General features: G+C 48.8%; 2 protein-coding genes across 2 annotated transcripts; both read left to right on the top strand.

Annotated features, from left to right (window-relative positions):
• Positions 1-653: 653 nt before the first annotated feature.
• Positions 654-5,471, top strand: cops5 (COP9 signalosome subunit 5). The gene is made up of 8 exons (XM_079755098.1): positions 654-918; positions 1,300-1,534; positions 2,056-2,184; positions 2,726-2,791; positions 3,067-3,152; positions 3,324-3,435; positions 4,584-4,732; positions 5,231-5,471. The coding sequence occupies exons 1-8, from the start codon at positions 782-784 to the stop codon at positions 5,319-5,321; spliced, it is 1,005 nt and encodes a 334-aa protein (XP_079611224.1). The 5' UTR covers positions 654-781; the 3' UTR covers positions 5,322-5,471.
• A 3,205-nt stretch (positions 5,472-8,676) lies between these two features.
• Positions 8,677-16,304, top strand: ppp1r42 (protein phosphatase 1, regulatory subunit 42; the record flags this gene model as incomplete). Its single annotated transcript, XM_079754509.1, has 8 exons — positions 8,677-8,808; positions 8,891-9,066; positions 9,354-9,492; positions 10,935-11,051; positions 14,638-14,755; positions 14,938-15,072; positions 15,453-15,597; positions 16,173-16,304. The coding sequence occupies 8 exons, from the start codon at positions 8,677-8,679 to the stop codon at positions 16,258-16,260; spliced, it is 1,050 nt and encodes a 349-aa protein (XP_079610635.1). The 3' UTR covers positions 16,261-16,304.
• Between the last annotated feature and the right edge of the window lie 1,164 nt (positions 16,305-17,468).

The raw sequence follows: 17,468 nt of genomic DNA, 5'->3' as shown, positions 1-17,468 counted from the left end.
CTTGTGTTGCTAGGGGCAACCGTTGTGCCACACCGGAAACACGAGGAGAGAATAAAAAAAACCTTCACAAAAACTTAATTATACAGAAATAGCAACACTTTTATAATAGATAAATGAAACCCCTTTTACAATACACGATAGATTATACAGTTTTTAGTATTGTTGACCATATTTAAGGGTATATATCCTCTACTAACAGACATTGTAACCAGTATGAACTAACACACGTTAGTTTATAATGGCGTAACATATTTAGATGTTAGAGATGTTAATTTTTGTATTAAAAAGATTATATAGTTTGGTTCATTATAGTTTTAGAACGCAACTGATACAATAATGCTAACGACGACCCCGTTGTCCTCACTCTCTCCACTAGGTGTCACTGTTCTCCCATTGGCTGCTTGAGCTCCGCTTCACTTTAGACTACACCATATTGTATATGGGGGGGGGGGGGCTTACCGGGGGACCTTATACGTGATTATGTTTTAATCTAGAGTTAATGGGTATATGTGTCCTGTGTTGATCCTGGATACAATTTTCTCATTCAAGGTTTTGAACATTCACATATGACGAATATAACATTTGAAAAGTGCAGAACAAAAATATCACCGCTGACATCCGTCGTATAATGGTGTCCTCCACCTCCACGGCCCCGAGTCAGTAGTAGCTAGCTAGTGAGCTCTGTTGTTATGCTATCACATATTGTGCGCGTTTTGACCTAAACTATCGCAAATAGTTATCTAATTTCAACATTTAACATCAGTGCGCTTAGTTTGCAAGTATGGCAGGAGGCAGCACGGCTCAGAAAACATGGGAAATGTCCAACAGTATGCAGGAGGTTCAGAGTATCGACGAGATCTACAAATATGACAAAAAACAACAGCAGGAGATCCTCGCTGCAAAGCCCTGGACCAAAGAGTGAGAAGAGACCTTTAACTTCATGATCCAGTGTGTTTATCAGACAGAACCCTATCAGATACATGTGTTATTGTTGTTTAGTTGTAGATACTGTCTTGGTAGCTTGGTAGCTCAGATGTATGCTAGTCCAAAATCATTGAAACTTGCGATGACAATCCCAGGGTCTCTGATACAATCACACTTTAAAGGCTGGGATCAGATTCAGAATCAGTTACTTTTATTACATCTTATTGTACAAGTACACAAGAGCAACATTTTTAGGCTTGGTTCCTCAACAGCAACATAGCAGCAACAAAACAAGATCTAAAAGTCACTACTACCCTACACGATCACTGACGGCACATCACTCTCCCATGTCAATGACGTTTGTTCCATCCGCAGTCATCACTACTTCAAGTACTGCAAGATCTCTGCTCTGGCGCTGCTGAAGATGGTGATGCACGCCCGGTCCGGGGGGAACCTGGAGGTGATGGGCCTGATGCTGGGCAAGGTGGACGGGGAGACCATGATCATCATGGACAGCTTCGCCCTGCCCGTGGAGGGAACGGAGACCCGGGTCAATGCCCAGGCCGCAGCCTATGAATACATGGCCGCCTACATTGAAAACGCCAAGCAGGTATGGCGTTACACACACACACACACGCAACACACATGCACACACGTGTGCACAAAGACAAGTTCACACACATGCAACAGACAACAAACACACACACAGTTAGTGATTTAGCAGCGATTTAGTCTAAAGTGTAAACACAGGTCATTTATGATCAAGTAGGGGTTAGACGTCTTGCGTATGGGTGCCCACGCTCATACTGCAGACATTGGGGTTCAAACCCAGAAACCCCTTTATTATATTGTATTCAGATTCAAAACTTTATTCACCATATGTACAAATGTGCACAGAAAGTATCATGTTGCAGGGATTTTTTTCAGGGATAAAAATACAATTCCAAAAATACGAATAAAAAGGATGAATATAAAAATATACTGGACTGATGGAGCATAAATAAAATATATATTACGCATAAATATGTTTTAAACTACTTTGTAAATGTGTATCATCGAAGTTCACCCTATCACTGTTATACATGTGCGCCATTACATCAAATTTGAACCCCCCCCTGTTCCCTGACCCAGGTGGGCCGGCTGGAGAACGCCATCGGCTGGTACCACAGCCACCCCGGCTACGGCTGCTGGCTGTCGGGCATCGACGTCAGCACGCAGATGCTGAATCAGCAGTTCCAGGAGCCTTTCGTTGCGGTCGTGGTGAGGATCAGTGCTGGGGGGGGGGGGGGTGGGGGGGGAGACGGGAGGGGAGGGACAGCAACGGGCGGGAGGGACACTCCCGTGTTTTCCTTTTCAAGCCAAACAACTCACTGTGTCTGATGTGGTGTCATCAATAATCCACACATTGGCTTGAAATACAATTACGTTTCTTCCCGGTGGCAGGGAGTTTGTTTCCACCGGCGTTAATGTTAACGTCTGGGCATGCTTGGGTTTAGTGATACTGCGGGCAATCAGGTCCTCGTCCCTCCCATCAGGAATGGTTGATGTATGGCTTTAGGCTAGCAGGAACACAATCAAATGTGGGCCTTCTGTAACTGTATATGCTGTTTACATTTCATTGGTTTAGCGGGGCCCGAATGCCACGGGCACGGCAGGATTAAGTGTGTGCTGGAAGCGCACTGGCAGGTCCAGTGGAAAGGGGAGCGGGGTGGGAGGGTGGTTCTAAGGTTCAGGTGGTCCCCTGAGGACGCTTTGACCCCTGACTGGCTGTTCTCTGCCCCGTGTGTCTGTGTCCGCGCAGATCGACCCCACTCGCACCATATCCGCAGGGAAAGTCAACCTCGGAGCCTTCCGCACTTACCCCAAGGTACAGGCAGCGGCCGCGAAGCCTTTGAATGCTTGGTGGTTTTCCTGTGTTAATAAATGTTGCTAACCGTGAGCCTTTTCCTTCAAATGGGGTTTACGGTTTTGCATTATATGTCTTTGATGATTTTATTGTACAATTTGAAACGACCATTTGAAACGACTGAAATTTCATGCATCATCAATATATTTTTGTGTTGCGATAGCCTAGGTTATCGTTTGATAAAATATTAATTATAAATATTACCTTAACTAATAATTAAAATCTGTGATTTCCAGGGTTATAAGCCACCAGATGAAGGACCTTCAGAATACCAAACAATTCCCTTAAACAAGATAGAAGACTTTGGTGTTCACTGTAAACAGTAAGTGTCCGACAGCCTTTTGTAACACACAATATTCAAGGTCATTATTGATCTTAGTTTGTTAATGTATAATTGATTGATACTGTGTCTTTCTCGTTGATTTCAGTGCGATTTCGTATTTGTGATATTTCTCTTTTGTTACTTTAATTTTCTGTTTATTTCCTTCCTCAGGTATTATGCCCTAGAGGTGGCGTATTTCAAGTCCTCCCTGGACAGAAAGCTTCTAGAGCTCTTATGGAACAAATACTGGGTCAATACCTTAAGCTCTTCCAGTCTTCTCACGGTACGTAAAGCTACGAATATTTCTTTTTTTTAACATGCTGTATTTCTATATAGACTGCTGTGGCTGTCGGTGTACCGTAGACAGGTCTGTCGTTGTACCGTAGACAGGTCTGTTGTTTATACCACAGACAGGTCTGTCGGTGTACCATAGACAGGTCTGTCGTTGTACCATAGACCGGTCTGTTGGTGTACCGCAGACAGGTCCTTGTGTCACATTGCGCTCCTTCTTAATGGTTTTGACACGAGAAAGCGCGACCCCACCCCAAGCGAAACAGATGCTCGGTTCTCCACGGCTCATCTCCCTTGGCCTCCCACCCGCCGCCCAACAAACCAATACTTTCTAAATGCCTGAAAGCCCGTCCATGTGAATCCCCATTGTGCATTCTGCAGCTCGGTCCCCAGCTCCTAAGCAAACAGTGTCCTGAGGCGCGGGCCCTATCCAAACACTGGACGCCCGGCATTCTGGCTGAAGACGAATGGACTAGACGTTAGCCCGCCCTATTGGCCGGGAGCTTTGTCAGTCACTACACTGTCACCGCGAGTCAGATGGCGGGCTTTGTGTCCTAATTGCCCGCCGTGTTGCCTCACCATGAGCAAACTCTTATTTCTTCTGCTTTTCTCTTCACCGTGACATGGGCGTTTCCAACACATAATGACTTATAATTGTTGCCAACTGTAGCAGTCATGTCAACCTCAAGGCGGACAATACAAATAGATGAAGAAAAATCACAGCCGTGTGTGTGTGTGTGTGTGTGTGTGTGTTTTTTCTCTGCGTGGGAGTGTGTTTTCATCAGTGTGTGACATCTACCCTAAGGATGGCTTGCTGCACTTTGTTCTGATGTGTCTTTCTAATACGTGTGTGTGTGTGTGTGTGTGTGCGCGTTCTGTTTGTGTGTGTGTGTGTTCTGTTTGTGTGTGTGTGTGTGTGTGTTCTGTGTGTATGTGTGTGTGTGTGTGTGCGTTCTGTGTGTGTGTGTGTGTGTGTTCTGTATATGTGTGCATTCTGTGTGTGTGTTCTGTGTGTGTGTGTGTTCTGTATGTGTGTGTTCTGTGTGTGTGTGTGTGCGTTGTGTGTGTGTGTGCGCGTTCTGTGTGTGTGTTCTGTGTGCGGTCTGTGTGTGCGTTTTGTGTGTGCGCCCCACCCCCCAGAACTCGGACTACACCACGGGCCAGGTGTTCGACCTGTCTGAGAAGCTGGAGCAGTCGGAGGCCCAGCTAGGCCGAGGCAGCTTCATGCTGGGCCTGGACACCCACGACCGCAAGTCAGAGGACAAGCTGGCCAAGGCCACCCGAGACAGGTACCCAGCGGGGGGCCAGTCACCGACACCTCCCACGCTAGGGACGGGTGTCACGCTGTCGATAAGGCTTTGGATAAATGTTCATTAATAAGCCAGGAAAAGGCTATGATTGTAAACTGCTTATGAACACGCTAACACTGATATTATTTTAAAGGTGTGCACATTTTGAAATGCGTTGATGCCTTCTACTGCCTCGTTTTAAAGCTTTCCACGTTTTATATTGAGCACATTACAGTATAATATCGGGATAATTTCATCTTTTGTTAATGTTGCCATCATGAAGAATGTAATCTTCCCGGTTTTACCATTTTCCTAATGAAATAATTACTAAAATGTTTAGACATTTCACCAGGACAAAAAATGGAATAGCATCTCAACTGGATCCTGTTGCATTGTTATTCTTTCCCTCGTCAACATGGAAGTGCCGTCACTGCAACGTTAATCTCTACAAGGTCTGTTAAATCCGTTGCTAAAATGGCACTTCCTCCTGGGTTTCAGCTGCAAGACGACCATCGAGGCGATCCACGGGCTGATGTCCCAGGTGATCAAGGACAAGCTCTTCAACCAGATCAACACGTCTGCTACCTGAGCTCCTCCTCAGGATGCCTTCGCCCCTCTGTCGCACAGACCGCCTGTGTGTGTGTGTTTAGCCACTGAGCTAGTTCATTTTGGTCCTCTCTTATCTTTTTAGCTGAGATTGTTGTGTGAGCCGAGAATGCATGATGGTCGTGCGCATTAATAAAATTAATAACAAAAGTGCTTTGGGATTTCTTTATCATCAATGGGGGGTATGGGACATGCTCTACTATTCCGGGTCAGAAAACAACATTTACAAATGTATCCTTAACTAAATGTTTTCTCCTTTTTAGTTTTATTTTATAGAATAAATTGTATACTATGGTGCCTTGGCCCCTCATTCCTTCAGACAGGGACCCACATTTGAGTCCTATACAAAACACAATGTCCTCATGTCTTTCCTACCCTAAACCTCTAAGTAGGATCCTTTGCGCCGTGCATGTCGCCAGTATAGGACTCCAGGCCTGTCACCCAAACCCGTCGTCATTGCATTACATAATGGAACAACAAACGACACGATACTCTGCGTCGCCTCGAACATAAACACGCCGTCCGCCGCTGCGTCGTGTTGGCCGGGTCCCCTCTCCTCGCTCTACACCCCCCCCCGCTCCGGTGGCTGTCCCCGGCGGCACCGCCCGGGTCCTCAGCGGCAGCATGCAGGCCACCCGGCGGACCCACCCAGCGGCGTGGCGGGGTGACGGAGCCCAGGAACGGGGCTCCGTGCACAGTGAGGTCCATTCAGGCGGAGCGTCTGGTCACCATCCTAGCCGTCACACGCCGAGTCTGCCTTCTTTTAAACGCGTGGCTGCCCCTGGCACGGCGGTGTGTCGTTGGATTACGTTTTTTTTCTTCTGGTATTGTAATGGCTTTATGTGTTTATTTTTTATGTCATTTATTTCCGAGCAGAGTGGTCCGCAGGGAGCGGACGGTGTCTGTTTTGCGTCATGATCATGTTCTGTGGCACACGTTCCTGTAATGGTTTTTCTTTCACCATTATTCAAGCCGCGGATAAAAAGCGCACACAGGGTGTTGAACGAACCTCACAGTTTAGAAAAGTAAAATGGATGAGATTATTCTAATTGTATTTAGCATTCTGTGAGTTGACATTCTGAACTGACAGCAGCTGTTATTTTTACCAGATATGTAAATGTATTCCATTCAGCGTCAGAATAAGTATGCAGAGTATTTGATCGCCGTGCTTAGATTTCAGTGGTTATTTTAAAATCTGATGAACTCTACTTGGAATGACGCATGTCCTGCAGATGGAAACCTATATGGAACACAACTTTTAAATTAAAAAAACTGTATTTAGGCTATTTATATACATAGGCCTACTATATTTTTTGCCTCTACTAATACTAAGCATAGCCATTGGTTTTGTTCATGCTTACTTAGGCCTATCTGTATATAAAGAAGAAGGCCTAATCATGCGAACTTGTGTTAACTTGGTTCTCTCTGGATGAATCTTCGATGCTTCAACCCTTCACAGGCAGTGCAGGTCAGAGCCGTTTAGAAGATATAAATCTCTGAACAGCTCACCCTGACAGGAAGCCCGTCTCAACTTGCCATAACAATGCAGGGGCCCCATCCATCCATCTCTCTATCTATGTGTTGTGAATATTCATGTTTGTTTGGGCTCATGTTTCTTTACCGTGTGTCAAGGCCGCAGCCATGGAGTCAACACTGGGTTGGACGAAATCTACAGGGGGGTCTCGAGGCCCCCTTTCCAAGAAAATATTCTAATTTGAAAACGATTCAATTCTTAAATATTTTAATGTTAGCACAATGTTATAATTATGATTGTCTCATCCACAACTGATTGCCACAGGATCATTACTTTACGCAAAGCTAGCGAGTGGAATATGCTCACAGGGACTGGGCTGTTCCCTATAGATAAGGCATGAATGCATGCTCGGAAATTATTCCTAAAAGTTTAATATTTATAAGGCTTTACAAAAAACGATCACAATCGTACGTATCCTACGTAACATATATTATATTAGCATATAGATATTAAATAATATCGTATAATATTTTATTTTGCCTTTTCGTGTGGGCCTACATTTTATTTATTTTAAAGTAACGAAATAGAGAGAGACAGTTCAGTGTTGGATGCGTATTCCGTTAAACTAGAACCGGTAGTAATAATTGTATTATTCGTTTTTGTGATTATGGATATGTTTTTATTTTTTGCATGGGGAAATTTTGAGCATCATTTAATATTGGGAGGATTATATATATTATAATTAGGGCCCTGTTGCTACTGTCTGTGTAGTCCTCTGGATGTAACGCGTCAGCAACTCCTTTGTTTCTGGTAAACTGAAATATATTCTTTCACAATTGAAAGAAAGCGATATATTTTTTTACCATTTATTACTAATTTGCCAACATGTCAATTATATATAATAAATGAATTATAATAAATTAAAAAGTACATTTAAACCAGTTCCGTGTCACCTGACCAAGTGCGGTGGGTGGCCGCGGTTTCCATAGAGACCATTCAAGCGCCATAAACAGACCAGCAGAGCCGCGGTGCAGCGTGTCGTCTCAGTTTCGAAACGAACCCTTCTTTATGTATATTTTAAACCCGAACTGCGTCATGGCGTCCATTTAAGGTAAAAGTGTTCGTCTTGTGTTGAAAACTTAACGCTATGTAAGATACGTGAGATACGTGAGGAACACTTCCCGGTTTGCTAGCTTCCGTTTAAATTAGTTGCGGACGAGGGTCTCAGAATCGGACCCATCGTGTATTTGACGTTTTTTTTAATTCAATTTTCATTGAACCAGTCTGTTGAAGAGCTGAACTGAGTTGGGCGAGCAGCATCCAGTGTGTCGTCCACCAGCTGTATCGATCCCAGTCCCTAACCCGAGCTAATGACCCCAGATCAAGTGTAGAAAAGACCTGCTGTCAACACGGTGCGTCCTGAAGTCTCAATGCCCCGTCCAAAGGTCTCAATGCCAGGTCAAGCTAATGAACACGTCCCAGGGGGGCCCACTCGCTGCTATTTAGGGCTCTAAGGGGGACAGACCACCACAAATTAAAGGGCCGTACAACCTCTCACCCCTGAAGAGCCACAACAGCCCTCATCAATTATCCCGTTGCGCTAAATGGACGAAGATGAATCAATCTTAATGTGTCAGAAGGAACTAACCTTTTAAATACTGTGGTGTGATTGCATGAGCCCAACGCCTATCGCTGTTTCCTCTGAACCGGTGTTGTAAAACGGATCCCTTGATGTGTTACTTTCCCTCCTGGTGTAGCCGGTGTGTATCTTGGCTCATCCTTATCTGTGCTGACCCCTCACTCAGCCCCCAGTCGTCACCCCGGGGGGGGTCCGCGGAGAACAGAGAGCCTCCTGCGAGGCGCCATGGTACGACTCACCGTGGACCTGATCGCTAAGTCCAGCAGCCACATCCGCAAGAAGGGAGACCGCTCCCTCCCGGAGTACCTCCGCAGGCTCACGCACCTCAACTTCTCCAACAGGGGCATCGTGGACATCGTAAGGAGCCGCCACCCGCTTTGGTTCACTATTGCTCTCTTTTGATGATGTCTGTGCTAAAAGGCGGGGTCTGTTGTTGGAGCTGTCCCAGGAGGATCTGTCCATGTGCAGGGACCTGACGGTGCTGTACCTGTACGACAACCAGATCTCACGCATCAGCAACCTGGGCTTCGCCTGCCGGCTCACCCACCTCTACCTGCAGAACAACAGCATCGACCGCATGGAGGACCTCTGCGAACTGCAGAGCCTCGCCAAGCTGTGAGACACTGTGTGTGTGGGTGTGTGTGTGTGTGTGTGTGTGTAACTTGTGTGTGTGAGTGTGTGTGTAACCTATATATGTGTGTTTGTGTAACTTGTGTGTGTGTGTGTGTGTGTGAGTGTGTGTGTAACCTATATATGCGTGTGTGTGTGTGTGTGTGTGTTTGTGTAACCTGTGTGTGTGTGAGTGTGTGTGTAACCTATATATGCGTGTGTGTGTGTGTGTAACCTGTGTGTGTGTGTGTGTGTTACCTGTGTGTGTGTGTGTGTGTGTGTGTGTGAGCCAGGTATCTGGGGGGTAACTGCATCGCGGTGGTGGAGGGTCTGGAGCGTCTAACGAAGCTGAAAGAGCTCCATGTGGAGAACCAGAGGCTGGCCCCCGGAGAGAAGCTGCTGCTGGACCCCCGGACCCTGCTCCGCCTGGCAGTAAGACCCCCCCACACACACCCTCACACTCCCCCACACACACCCTCACACACCCCCACACACCCCCAGCTACAGCCGCCACGGCAGCTGTTAGGAGGCTGGTGTGGGAGGTGTGTGTGAGGTCGGCCAACACAAGATGGCCGACCTCCCACCCACCACCTAGTCGACCGTCGTCCCCCCCGCCGGCGCTGGAGACGCCTCCGTCAGGCCCCCTGGGGGGGGGGGTGTTCCCGCGCCCCTCGTCCTTCAGATCCCTAAACACTCAGGGAGGGGTCGGGTCTGGCTGGAGGTGGCCCTCAGTGGTCTGAGGACGCTGGGGGGTTGAACCTGCCCCCGGGGGGGGGGGGGCGAAGGCACAGAGATGGCTCCGTGCCTTCAAAGTGTGTGCGTGCACTCGCGCGCGCGCCCGCGTGTGTGTGTCACATCCAACGCGCGCAAAAAAAAAGAATGCAGTGTTCCTCAGGCCTGAGCGACCGCGCAGAAAGCGGCGTTGTGCTCGGGCCGGTGATGTCAAAGAGGGCACTGTGGCCCCCCTCCCCCCCCCCCCCCTCTCACCGCTCTGACCAACCGGGGACGTCCGTGCGCCTCGCTCCGGCGCCCGCGTGGGTCAACAAACCAAGCGGCTTGGGCTTCTTGTTTATTTGGATAATTAAAGAAATTGCTGTGCAAATGTAAAGAGTTCCAGCTTTTTTATAAATGCACCATTATGGGAGTTTGAACCCCCCCCCCCCCCCCCAAAGAAAATGCTTATGCATCATCAGCCGTATCGAGATTCAGGTTTGGGAAGGAGCCAGCCAGCCCTGCTTCGTAGCGCTGCCTCACTTCAGGGCCCTTCAGACCCCTGTCCTGCATGCACTCGCTAGAGGCTCCAACAGCAGCGTCCCATTCACTGCCCCGCGCCGCTGCCTCGTGTCCCAGTATTGCAGCACTGCCTCTCAGCGCTGGACGTGTTCCGAGCTGTACATAGCAACTAGGCTTCACAGTCGTGTGTGTTTACGCGTTATTACATTTTTTTAATTTGTGTACTTAAACTGCATTTGATAAATCACAGTCGTTTAAATATACACATGCTTTGTAATGTTAAAATGATTGTATCTTGCAATGATTCAGAATGTTTTTAAATCATTATGTCATGATGATCAAGCAGCGAGAAAATATGAATAATGAAGTGATTTACTCATATTGTCTCACTTTGTGAACATCTCTTCATTATTGTATTTAGTGTCAGTTTTCATATTTTACCATATTATTTCAATACGGTGTATGTGCAAGCATTTTTTCCGCAATCAAATAACTGCCAACAGTGATTACAGAGCGATTTCACTTTATAGTTTGTCCAAGATAAACTCTCTTAATAGTCTGGGCCCTTTGCACTTGCCTAATATATAGAAATAGACATAAATGAATAACGCTCTGTAACGCGGAGTCTGGTGCGTCCCCAGGATTCCCTCCGTGTCCTGAACATCAGCCAGAACGGCGTGGACGAGGTCTGGGACCTGGGGGTCCTTAGGGGACTCACCCACCTCTCCGCCACAGACAACCTGCTGCAGCATGTACAGGTTAGGCCAGGACTCATCGGGCCCCCCCGACTCTGATCTGGGGCTGTTTGGGGGGAGCTCGGTTGTTTTCCATTACCGAACGATAAGGACACAAATAGATGGTGTGCTGTTAGTAAAAAAGAAGGAACAGGCATAAAAATATTACTGACGTGTGTCATTATCATAATCATAATCGTTATCGTAACATACCTTTATTCACTGGAGATGACTTTCTAAGAAACAATATTTCAGACTTTTTCTGACATTCCCACCGGACATATACTCAGTATAATCACAGGGTTTTATCGCAAAAGCCAACATGGAATATTGGACATCAATATGTATGAGTTTGACTGCTCTGATGGAAAGTGATATCTTCTGCTACAACTCGCCGCTCAGCTGGAATATAGAATAAACCGTCACTCCTCTCACCCAGGGCAGAATCGACTCTGAATGATCCCAATGGGTCCTGGACCTTCTTCCTAGAGCAGGAAGAGAATCAGGTTTCATGCGACTGTGTCCGTCTATCCGGACAGAGCGTCGTTTACATTTAGCAGACGCTTTTATCCAAAGCGACTTACAATAAGTGGCATCGCTCAAGTACCACACAATGCATCAAATGTTGAACAAACACAACGGCGTTGAGACTCCATGCAAGGCGACAGGTCTTCCCTGTGCTAGTGGCTCGTAATTCACAACCCCGTTAATTTCAACACCCTCCTTAATTACGAGGCGATCACCATCTCGCCTCCATCTGGGCGCGCTGTGTGGAACGAGAGCAGGAACAAGGCGCTGAACCAGTAGATCCTGCAGATCCAGCGCTGGTTCCCATTCCCCCCCCTCTCCCCCCTTGTGAGGCGCAGGGTCAGAATTATTCATCAAATCAGCGCGGCGGTCCCCTGGGTGCCCACGCTGACATCTTTAAACAAGCACCGGTTTCTCCGTCAGACGCTGGGTGTGATTCCCCCCCCCTCCCCAGTATGAGAGGTGTGACGCACAGCCACGGCCGCCATCTTGGCCCTTCTTCACCGTTTAAAACACAACAACTGGCCGCTCCGGTTCTTCCTATCACTCTTAGGTTCACAAGTCCCAGCAGCGTGGCGGGGCCAGACCGTCTCCCACGGCTCTTTAGACGTGACTCTGCTCCTCGGCCCCTCCGTCTCCGTCCCCTGAAGGACGCCTCCTCTCTGGGCTCCTTCTCAGGGTTTCTCCCCTCTGGGTCCGCGGGCGTCTCTCCCTGGCCCTTCAGCCTAAGGGTTAAGGGGGTGTTGTGTAATGCGGGGCCGTGAAGCCCTTTGAGACTGTGAGGATGATGAAGGGCTTTGCAAATCCCGTGGACAGGGCCCTGACGTGCGGGCCGCTCGTGATTTACAGTGTTTGCCTTGAGAGGCGACGCGTGCCAGCGCTCCGCTTCCTGTTGACGTCTTTTGTGTTTGTTTGTCTCCACGTTTATTTGTTTTGCTCAGCAAACCAACGTGTGAGGCTAGGGCGGCTCTCCAGCGCTTTGTCTCGACAAAATCGCAGAAAGCGCTTTTTTTTTGTTAGCTGAATCTTCCTCGGACACTTTCTCGATTACGGCCCCCGGCCGGACCGGGGCCCGACGTCGTCGTCGTCCAGGTAATTGCCGCGCGCGTGTCAAATGCTGCTGTGTCCTCTCGTTTTTATTATTTTCTCTGCAGCAGATCTATAATGTATTCGGCCCGGACGGTCTCTATCGAGTCTCAGCGAGACAGCCCCCGCCCAGAGGATCAATCCGCCGTCCTCAGGAAGAACTATGGATCTTTAAAATAGATTATGACAGGCAGTCAGCCCGGCTGACAAATGGGCCCTAGCATCTTCTGGAGAGGGGGGGGGGGGGGGGGGGGGAGGAAGGGTGAGGGAGAGAGGAGGAGAGGGGAGAGAGAGAGAGAGAGAGAGAGGGCAGGAGATAGAGAGAGGGAGGAAGAGGGAGGGAGAAACTGAGACAGAGAGCAGGAGCAGAAGAGAGGGAGAGAGAGACGGAGAGAGAGAGCAGGAGATAGAGAGAACGAGAGGGGATTGAAGACCCCTTGGTCGGAAGCAGGTTCATAACCCAGCCCATCATTAATCCGAACCCGTTGAGCTTGCAATCGCTTCACAGCCCGTGTGTGTGTGTGTGTGTGTGTGTGTGTGTGTGTGTGTGTGTGTGTGTGTGTGTGTGTGTGTGGTGGGGGGCCCACATGGGGGGCAATTTGGCCCTGGCGCTGCGCGGCGGCAGTGGTGGTGGTGGTGGTGGTGGTGGTGGTGGGGGTCCGTCTGAGTGACAGGCCTGACACGATCATTTATCAAAGCCTGAAAGCGCGCGACAGCCTCAGGGGTCCCCTTGCATCCCCCCCCTCCCCCCTTCCTATTGGAGCTGATTGCGATGGCGGCGGCAGCGGCTGGAAAAGTGGAAGCGCTTTGGCCAAGACAGGAAGTGGAGGAACAATCAGAGCGTGTCCACTGAGTATTCATATTTCCAGTCTCGGATTAATGTGCCTTTAGATAAACATACAACCGCAGGGCAGGGGAGCCGTAGGAACACACACACACACACTCAGACGTGCGCACGCACACACGCACGCAGACACAAACATGCGAGCAGACATACACACACGCACACAGACACACACACGCATGTACACGCGCAGACAGACACATGCACACACACATGCGCACGTAGTCACACACACACACCACACACCACACACACGCAGACACGCGCACACGTACGCAGACACACATACGCACGCGCACACACTCACAGACACAGAACCGCATGAACGCAGTCAGACACACGTATACACACACGAGCAGACACACACATGCACACATACGCACGCGCACACACTCACAGACACAGAACCGCATGAACGCAGTCAGACACACGTATACACACACGAGCAGACACACACATGCACACATCCGCGCGCAGACATGCGCATGTAGACACACACGTGCAGACAGGCCCGACGCTCCCTAGGGGGAGGAGTTACAGGACACCGGCGACGCCGTTTTAGGCTGACTGATGTGTTGTTTATCCACCCCGGGCCCCGTGGTCACGGCGTTGTAGCGCTGAGGGGGGAGGGTTTAGAGCCGGGGGGCGCTCACAGGACAACACTTTAATTACCCTCTAAGTCTTCAACGTTTTCCAGGCGAGAGATGGAGCGGGGCTCTCCTACTTATATATTGTATCAAATTGGGTTTTACATTAAACTGGGCCTATAGTGCCATGTATTAATGTAGCTGAAAAATGTCTAATCAACCAAAACTTTTGCGACCCCCCCCTGCAGTACCCCCTCGGGGTCGCGGACCCCCTGTTGAAGACCTCTGCTCTAAGTAATTAATAACTAATGACTCTCCTTTGCTCTCTCTCTGTCTGTCTGTCTGTGTCTCTCTGTCTCTCTCTCGCCCTCTCTCTCTCTCTCCCTCTCTCGCCCTTTCTCTCTCTCTCTCTCTCTCTCTCTCACACCCTCTCTCTCTCTCGCCCTCTCGCTCTCTCTCTCGCCCTCTAGCTCTCTCTCCCTCTCTCGCCCTCTCTCTCTCTCTCTCTCTCTCTCTCTCACCCTCTCTCTCTCTCTCTCTCTCTCTCGCCCTCTCTCTCTCTCAGGACCTGGAGGAGGTCTTCAGCCAGTGGCCTCAGCTCCAGCGTCTGGATCTGATCGGGAATCCCGTGTGCCAGAAACCAAAGTACCGGGATCACCTGATCACGGCGTGCCCGAGACTGGGTATTGAACCCTCACCCTCCCGCCGTCTTAAACCCCGTCAGCTCACACGGACAGAGGGTCCGATCCAACAGGGCCCGTAGTTAGACACTTCATAACATTAGCACGACGTTAAAGCCATGAAAGATTTTCATTATCTTGTTTGATTTTTCGTTCGTTTTTTTCCGCTCTCTGGAAATGGACAGAGGTTCTGGACGGGAAGGAGATCAACGCCCTCGCCCGACAGTTCCTGGTCAACTGGAAGGCCCAGAAGGAGGCCGGGAAGAGAGCGAGGGACGAGCGAGCTCTGGCCTCCCTGGCCCCCCACCACCCCTTCCTGAGTGACGTTTCCTTCCTCTTGTTGCCTTGGTTACAGGACACTAGGGTGTTTTGGAATTGCGGTCGATAATATTTTTACTCAGATTTAATTATGATGTTTTTTTCGGAATACTTTACTTTCTTAGTCTTGGTTTGTTTGATAAAAGCCAAACTATATACCAACTACTGAAGGTCCATAATCTACAAGCATCCTACTAGCTAACTAATTTGCAAACACATCAGTCTTTAACGTATACCGGTACCCAATGTGTCCGCCGCTGTTACAATACATTTGGGTTTGAGATAGCGTTACTTAGTGTGTGTGTGTGTGTGTGTGCGTGTGTGTCTGCATCTGTGTGTGTGTGTGTGTGTGTGTGTGCGTGTGCTTCTGTTTATATTCCAGCTCACCTGGACACGGCTCTGAGTCGCGGCGCTGTGCTGAGCTGCAGCCTGGCTAACAGCCTCCCCAGAAGAGAGCCACTGCAGGGCCCCCAAGGCCCCAACGGCCCCCCAAGGCCCTCAGACCCCTCACACAGCTCAGCGACCAGGTACACCCCCCATCCCCCCAGCAACCTCAGTCACTGTCCCTCTGCAGCATGATCACCTCTGGTTTGCTGTTCTCATAAAGATGGGTCTGGCTTTTTGTCTATCTTGTGTTTTTTCGTAACTCTTCAGATTAAACTCTGTCGCTTTTTAAAAGTTGCGCTTTGTATCCTACAGCTTCAGGCCTGAAAGGGGGATCTGGGGTTGAAAGGGACTCGGTGGTTTCGGGGTTTGATTCCATGTTGTTTGTGTGTCTTCTCACCTTGATGGTCCTTGAGGTTTCAGGGTTAATTCATTGTAAGGTCGTATCTCGGGGCAGCAGGAGTCCCGGGGGGGGGGGGGGGGGGGGGGGGGGGGGGTCTCGTACTGAGAACTTGAGCAGACGTTAAGAAACAGTCAGACGGTAACGCTAGCCAACGCTAGCTGAGTGGCTGCGGAGTAATGACTGATCCTTCCTGCTTATTCATATTTTCTTATCTCTCTCTCTCTCTCTCTCTCTCTCTCTCTCTCTCTCTCTCTCTCTCTCTCTCTCTCTCTCTCTCTCTCTCTCTCTCTCTCTCTCTCTCTCTCTCTCTCTCAGGGTTCACAGTCTAGCGCTTGCTTTAAGAGCCACCTCATCACCGGGTCTTTGTCCAGGGGCTCTGGGTGATTCTAACACTAAACACTAAAACATCTCGACACAAAGCGCTTCATGATGGAATACAACGCTGCCACGCTGATGGATTACATGTTTGGTACATATTATATTTGTGGCTGTCACCGTTTGTTTGGCAGAAAATATACATTATTTTTCTTATTGACAATTTATAGCATTTGAAGTATTTTTGTTTTATTCTGCTGTGAAAGTTTGCTGTATTAAAACACGAAAAATGTTTGCCTTTGTTTTAAATTGTTTTTTTTATATTTTATATATTTTTTCAACATTGCTTCCTAAAAAATTGTATTTTCTCTGTGAATTCGACAACACATCATTCAAGTTTATGACATTTAATGACACAAAGCCCCTTAATTGTCATCAGAATAATTTGGTAGTATTGCATTCGTTAGTATTTTCTGTTATAATTTATTTGGCGAATTTATCATAGACATAGAACATCCAAATCCTCCCAAAAGATGCAAGTATTCCCCGACGTGTTAGTGAGTGGACGTGTGCGCGTGGATGACTGAGTGAATGCGTGAGTGGACGTGTGAGTGGGGTCCACGGCCCCCGTGGACTGCGGGTCCTGAACGATGGGGGCTCATTAGGCCCGAGCTGACTTAACCTTCCCGGGCCGAGCGGGTAATGAGGGGCCGCTCGGTCACCGCAGCCTTAGGAAAACACGCTTTATTAAGACCAGTCCGCCGCGCGCCTCTTATGAATAATTCCTTTCATTAATTCGCCGACGTCCCGGTGATTAATTCAGGAGTCTCCCAAGAATGTCCTCGAAGGCCGCCTGTTGATTGCACTGTCGGACTTTGTATTTATTAGCTGTTTCAACGAGACACCGAGCAATTAGTCAAACGCTCAGATCGGCTTACACTGAGTGCGCTCGACTTAATTCGGTTTTCCAAAACGCGTCTTGGTAGAATAATGTTGGGTGTATGGGTGAGGTGGGAGGAGGCGTCTGATGCTCGGAAGTAATGGGACAGTAATTCTCCAATTAGTGCTGATTGATAGGCATGTGGCAGGAGTGATGGACTCGGGAGTCCTGGCCGAGAGACTGAGCTCTCCTTCAGACCAGAAGGCGAGGAAAGAGGAGGAAAAAGAAGAGCTCTCGCGATAAGACGAGGCTCTCTGCAGGGGAGTGGACTACAGGAGGACTCAGTGAGGGGAGTAGACTACTGGAGGAGAAGGACCCGTCCCGGACTACTGGAGGAGAAGGACCCGGACTACTGG

The sequence above is a fragment of the Pollachius pollachius genome, assembly GCF_949987615.1.
Source record: "Pollachius pollachius genome assembly, chromosome: 17".
Taxonomy (NCBI): domain Eukaryota; kingdom Metazoa; phylum Chordata; class Actinopteri; order Gadiformes; family Gadidae; genus Pollachius; species Pollachius pollachius.
The sequence above is the reverse complement of the archived record's forward strand: the minus strand, read 5'-3'. Positions and strand labels throughout refer to the sequence as shown.